The sequence below is a fragment of the Verticillium alfalfae genome, genomic scaffold (assembly GCF_000150825.1).
Source record: "Verticillium alfalfae VaMs.102 supercont1.7 genomic scaffold, whole genome shotgun sequence".
Lineage (NCBI taxonomy): Eukaryota > Fungi > Ascomycota > Sordariomycetes > Glomerellales > Plectosphaerellaceae > Verticillium > Verticillium alfalfae.
In genome coordinates, this window is record NW_003315032.1 from 480,889 (window position 1) to 487,709 (window position 6,821).

General features: G+C 56.3%; 1 protein-coding gene across 1 annotated transcript; it reads left to right on the forward strand.

The window, feature by feature from the left end:
• Positions 1-2,147: 2,147 nt before the first annotated feature.
• Positions 2,148-5,872, forward strand: VDBG_05981 (chitin synthase; the record flags this gene model as incomplete). Its single annotated transcript, XM_003003493.1, has 2 exons — positions 2,148-5,382; positions 5,439-5,872. The coding sequence occupies 2 exons, from the start codon at positions 2,148-2,150 to the stop codon at positions 5,870-5,872; spliced, it is 3,669 nt and encodes a 1,222-aa protein (XP_003003539.1).
• Between the last annotated feature and the right edge of the window lie 949 nt (positions 5,873-6,821).

Consider the following 6,821-nt stretch of genomic DNA (forward strand, 5'->3'; position numbering starts at 1 on the left):
GCCAGCTGTGACCTCGTTAAGTGGAAGGCGCATTCCACCTCAGACACATAGGACATAAGGCCTGGCATGAGAGAGGCTGGAGCTTGATCCCTTTTCCCATGGCATTCTTGGGGGCTGGTGCGTGCAAGTCGCAGCAGGTTCTTTTGATCGACGAGGTTCTGGAGCGACAAATGATCCTTCCCGAGCGACCACACAATACCATGATCTCTCTCATCATCCGTGTCGGTGCCACGATTGCGCGTGTCAGTTGGCAGTGTACATCGGCTATCGTAAGAAGCTGGGTGCGGGAAGTGACAGGAAGCTGTCGGCAAGGCAACGGGCAGTGCTAGGAAACAGTAGTCGACACTGGATGACTTCGATGCACGCCGGTCGTAACCATGTATCTTCTGGGGTGAGGTGCTCCCATGTTCCGTGGTGCCATGCAAAATGGATGCGCGCTAAGGAGTGAGATAAAGTCACTACGAAGTACCTACCTTACCTCTCTGTGTGCTGGCCCTGTTGGGAGCGTACTCCCTCAGCGTTAGTGCCACTGCACGTTGGGGGCCTCAGGGCCTCTACGCCGTCAGAGATAGCACCCCAATGACCCCCTCGTGTTTGATGGACCCGTGTCGGAACGCCCGGATACTTTGTAGGTACCTGAGCCCGTTCGAAGTCTTTCCAGCACTGGCGGACTGGGCGGATTCTCGAGGCTTGCCTCACTGCGATGACTTCCATACTTGGACATGCCCCTTCGTGGTCAGCTCGACTAGCCAAGTTTGCTAGCCCCTTTTTCCGTCCATCCACCCATCCATCTCATCCATCCCTCGAGTTGGTTTGACAGCCACCATCCCGGAGCCTGCTCCCTCGAGTTTCCTTAGCCATCCCATCGTTCAAGGAGGAGGGACAGGCAAAGAATTGAGTCCCTTTCCGTGGCGAGACGTTGTCTCTTCTTCCTTCGCTTCTTCTCACAGCCCGCTCGCTTTCTGGCCCGTCTCGCAATCACCACCACCTCCGTTCGCTCCTTCACTCTCGCTTTTTTTTCTTGTGCGACAAGGCAAGGTCAAGGACTGGCGTCGCCCACCTCTCTCGTTTCAGTCTGACTGACTGCTCAACGATCGTCTGTCCTCGGTTGTCTGTCACGCCAACACGGGCTACGAGCCATCCGACTCAATCGTCTCGCACTACCCGCACCAAACGAAGACAGAAAGACTCGGTCTTCTGTTCCAACCTGTTCAGTCGCCGCACACGGCTGTCCCAACGGCTTCATCCGTCGCCCGTTTCGCCATTTGTCTCTGATCACGCCGCTGTCGTCCCTGACGACGGACTGCATCGCGTCGCGTCGACTTGCCCTCGAGTAGGGATCACGGCTTCTTCCTGGATCCCCGGATATTGAGACAGGGCGACCGATATTGCACACTTTCTTCTGAGAAAACCGGTTCCCAAAGTGGGTGCACCCGCTCGATCGCCACGCTGTTGCTCTGCCTGCACAGCCTGCTCACTGCACAGACTGTCTGTCTGGACAGAGAGGACAGGCCCAGATCAGGTCTGCGGCCACTGAGAGGGCTGCACGACCATCCGTCTCCCAAGGAACCCCCGCTCAATTAGCAGGGATCCATTGCCTGGCCTCAGCCAACGCAACCCACAAGTTTTGCCCTGGGCCTGTGTCCCCCCCCCTCCCCTCCCCATAACAACCAAACCCATTGGTGAGTGAGGGCCTTGTTTCCCATTACTTGCTTGCATTGGGCTGCCTGGCCTGCCCGATCCTGCCTGCCGCCTCTGTGTACCTATTGTACCGTACCGTGCCTTTTGGCCAGGCCATTCATCTCTCCCAGTCCTGTCAGACATCACAAACATCACCCACGCCGCGCTTCTCGTCGTCGTCGTTAGGTGTTACGTTCACTGAGCAATTCCACGCTGGTTCTCGTCCCCCATCGTCGTACTGTTCTTTTTCTCTTTCTTTCCTTTCCCTCCTCCAAACTCCACATACCCTACCTCGCTCTGAGATTCGCAGCCTCTCCCCACGCGTGTCTACGCCACGCTCGCCTCTCCCCAAAGGGTGAAGTCTTTCCCTCCATCAGGCCAGAAGTGAGGAATGCGACGGCGCATCGCATTCCTGCCATGTCAAGGATGAAACGAGCTGACTCTGTTATTTCCGCAGGACCGGCGCAATGTCTCTTCCCGAACGACCAGGAGGCAACTCCTCTGAACATCGAAATGCCTATAGGCAATCGCAGTCCCGGCGCCATCGCCCAGCAGACATTGAGGCCTCGAGCTATTACCCCGTGGAAGGAGGTCGATCAAGTCGTCATCAACGTGGGCTTTCCGCGAACTCCTTCGCAGAGACGATCCCCTCGCCTAACAATAGCTTCGTAGAGAATATGCCTCTTTCGCCCACCGGAGAGCGGCCTCCCGCGCCCGACCAGCCTTTCCAGCGAAAGAGGAGTTTGATCAGGCCCGAGAGAAACAGAATCGATAAAGACCACCCAAACTACCACTACCGGAAACATGCTGCCAACATGAGCACCATGCCCTCGGCTACCGGCAACGACCCCATCGCCGAGGATATCGAGGCCACGACCGACGTCTCCGGCAGTCGGTCCCAGACGCTCGACGGCGTATCCGACACGTCACCCCCGCGCGGTCACGGCAGCAGGCCCAACAGCGGCGAGCAAGAGAAGAAGGCGCCACGAAGCAGCGCCAAGCGCGTTTCTCGACACAAGTCCGGCAAGATCACTAAGAGTGCTAAGAAGCGGAGCACGCCCCAAGAGGTCATCCGGCCGCCCAGTTTCTGGAACGTCTACTGCGCCATCATCACGTTCTGGTGCCCCGACTTTATGCTCAAGTGCTTTGGCATGCGGTCCAGGGCCGAGCAGAGAGCCTGGAGGGAAAAGATGGGCCTGATCAGTCTTATTCTGCTCGTCATGGGCAGCGTTGGCTTCATCACTTTCGGCTTCACCGCTGTCGTGTGCGGCTCGCCGCCCCTACGCATGCGGGTCAACAAGGTCTCGGATGGCTACATGATCTTCCACGGCACCGCCTACGATCTGACGAGATCGGGACACCCTCCGGCCGAGGGTATCCCCGTTCCCAGGGGCCAAAGAGGCGCCAACATTCTGTGGGGCATGCCTGGCGTCGACAACCGTGGAAAGGATGGAAGCTTTTTGTTCCAGAACGTCAATGGGCGCTGCAAGGGCCTCATCGAGGCGGCCCCCAACTCGGAGGTGCCGACCAATGCCAACGGCGACCTTGCCTGGTACTTCCCTTGCACGACGTTCAACCAGGACGGCAAGAGCGAGCCCAACTTTACAGCACCGTACTACACTGGCTATTCGTGCCACACCAGCGAGAAGTCTCGCAACGCCTTCTACATTGATCTGAAGAAGTCTGCCGATGTCTACTTCACCTGGGACGACATCAAGAACAGCTCTCGAAACCTCATCGTCTACTCGGGCAACGTTCTCGACCTCGACCTTCTTCACTGGTTTGACTCGAGGCAGGTCACCATTCCTCAGCGCTTTGAGGAGCTCCGAGACACCAACACTGCTGCCAACAAGGCCTTCCGAGGCCGCGACGTCACTCGTCCTTTCCAGTCCAACGGTGACAAGGAGATTGCCGAGTGCTTTGAGGAGATTATCAAGGTTGGATCTATTGATACGGTCACTGTTGGCTGCATCGCTTCGCGTGTTGTTCTCTACGTCTTCCTCGCCCTGATTTTGTCTGTTGTGGGATCTCGCTTCGTTCTGGCTCTCATCTTCCAGTGGTTTATCAGCCGCAACTATGCCGCTGCCAAGACCTCCCAGTCCAGCGACAAGCGAAAGCGCGCCCAGCAGATTGAGGACTGGTCCAACGATATATACCAGGCTCCCGCAAGGATCACTGGCGACATTGGCAGCAGCGTCGTCACCTCGGACCGCAGCAGTAAACGTGGCAGCACGTTCATGACAACATCCCGATTCTCCACTGTCTACGGCCCTGATAGGGGCTCCTCGAATAAGCGCGTGCCGACCACGATGGCCAGTTCCGGGGGCAGCGGCAGTCAGCTTTTGCACCCCAACTCGATGTATCGTCAAGGCAACGACAGTCGTAGCAGCTTCCTCCGATCCGACCCCTACGCTAGTAACGTTCCTCCCTCGGATGGTCCTGGTCCCGCGGGATTCATTCACGACGCCGTTGTGCCTCAGCCGCCTGCCGATTGGATGCCTTACGGTTTCCCGCTCGCTCACACCATCTGTCTCGTCACCGCCTACTCTGAAGGCGCTATGGGTATCCGTACCACTTTCGACTCGATCGCCACGACCGACTACCCCAACAGTCACAAGGTCATCATAGCTATTTGCGATGGTATCATCAAAGGTCATGGCGAAGAAATGGCGACCCCGGATTATGTCCTTGCTATGATGAAGGACCATACGATGGCGCCTGAGGATGTGCAGCCCTTCTCCTATGTTGCGGGTGCTAGTGGCTCGAAGCGTCACAACATGGCCAAGGTCTACTGCGGTTTCTACGACTATGGAACCAAGTCTGCTATCCCTGTTGACAAACAGCAGCGAGTCCCCATGATGCTTGTTGTCAAGTGCGGTACCCCTGATGAAGCTACCAAATCGAAGCCTGGCAACCGTGGAAAGCGCGACAGTCAGATCATTCTCATGTCCTTCCTCCAGAAGATCATGTTCGACGAGCGCATGACGGAGCTCGAGTACGAAATGTTCAACGGTCTCTGGAAGGTCACGGGCATATCCCCAGACTTCTACGAGTGTGTTCTCATGGTTGATGCCGATACCAAGGTTTTCCCGGACAGTCTGACGCACATGTTATCCGCCATGGTCAAGGACCCTGAGATTATGGGTCTCTGTGGTGAGACCAAGATCGCCAACAAGCGTGACAGCTGGGTTTCCGCCATCCAGGTCTTCGAGTACTTCATCTCCCACCACCTTGCCAAATCATTCGAATCAGTTTTTGGTGGTGTCACCTGTCTGCCTGGTTGTTTCTGCATGTACCGCATCAAGGCGCCCAAGGGGGCTCAGAACTACTGGGTGCCCATCCTCGCCAATCCCGATGTCGTCGAGCACTATTCAGAGAACGTTGTCGACACGCTCCACAAGAAGAACCTCCTGCTCCTCGGCGAGGATCGTTATTTGAGTACCCTCATGTTGCGCACTTTCCCCAAGCGCAAGCAAGTCTTCGTTCCGCAGGCTGTCTGCAAGACCACCGTCCCCGATACATTCATGGTTCTGTTGTCCCAGCGTCGACGATGGATCAACTCGACCATTCACAACCTTATGGAGCTCGTCTTGGTCCGGGATCTCTGCGGCACGTTCTGCTTCAGCATGCAATTTATCGTATTTGTCGAGCTGATGGGTACTCTGGTCCTACCCGCCGCCATCGCCTTTACCTTCTACGTCGGTATGTTCAATTGCCCTCTTCCCCACTCGGGTTTTGTGCTAACCATCCCTGTCCAGTCATCATGTCCATCGTCTCCAAGCCTGTACAGGTCATCCCGCTCATTCTCTTAGCTCTCATTCTCGGTCTCCCAGCCGTCCTCATCGTCGTCACAGCGCACTCCTGGTCGTACCTCGTCTGGATGATCATCTACCTCTTCTCTCTGCCTGTGTGGAACTTTGTTCTCCCCGTCTACGCTTTCTGGAAGTTTGACGATTTCTCCTGGGGTGACACACGAAAAACGGCAGGCGAAACGACTAAGAAGGCTGGTCTCGAGTACGAGGGCGAGTTTGACAGCAGCAAGATCACCATGAAGCGCTGGGCCGAGTTTGAGCGTGAGAGGCGCTCCAAGGCAAACTACTGGGGTTCCAAGGAGAATGTTGTTGGCGGAGGCAACAGCTGGTCCATGCCAGCAGGGCACCAGTACCACGACGATTACTACTCAGACGCCTGAGCTTGGTGTTAACAGCGAAACGGCGGAGAGGTTGCACGCCTGGTTTGTGTTTTTATGACGGGAGGTGCTTATGCATGTTTTTCGAGGGCCCCGTATTACGTGCAAAGGCGCCCCTGGGTTTATTGAATGCCACCCCGGCTGCCATAATAAGGCGAGGCAAGCCGGGGCAGAGCACAAGGAGCCATGTTTATTCTTGTTTCTGATCGCCTTGTTGCTGGTGTCGGGCTGGAATGGCTGCCATTGTCGCGGGAGAAAGAGGCCACGCACGGGTTTGGCAGCATTTGGAGCCGGCGTATCATCCTGTATTTATTCTTCTCCCCCACGCCTGTAACCAAACCCTCCCCCTTCTCGCTATAGCACATAGGGTTGTGATTTATAACTTTGCTCGTGAAGCAAAGGCGGGGGAGTCAGTAGATAACGCACCCTTTTTTCTCGAAATGATGGCACCAAACGCTCCGGGCTTACCTCTATACCCTTCCCCATCTGTATGGCAATACGTGTCGGTGAATCTCCGGCCTAGGTGCAAAGAAAACCATCTGCGATGCAATGCACATCGTTGCAAATGGTATTTTTCCCTTACATGAGTCGTGGCCGGGATGAGGACAAGTGGGGGGGTTGCTGGTCAAGTGAGTGGCCGAGAATCGGTCCATGTCACTTCTGGCAAGGGGGGAAAGAGGGCGCAGAGTCACGAGGTCCAGCGAGCTGTCACATCTCAATAAAGCCTAACCCCCCCTTTCTTCCCTCCTTGGGTGACCGAGGCGTTGGGAGTTCTGTTGTAGTGTACAGAAGCAGCCCGATGGTCGATGGTGCGTGCCACGGCCGTCGATGAGCCCCAAGCATACACACACACCTGAGCTGAGCCTTGCCGCTTTTAGCTACCGAGGGGTTCGCTCCTGCGAAGTCTGTTCGCACACATGTGTTCACACGCGCGCGTCCTCGTTCGATGGAG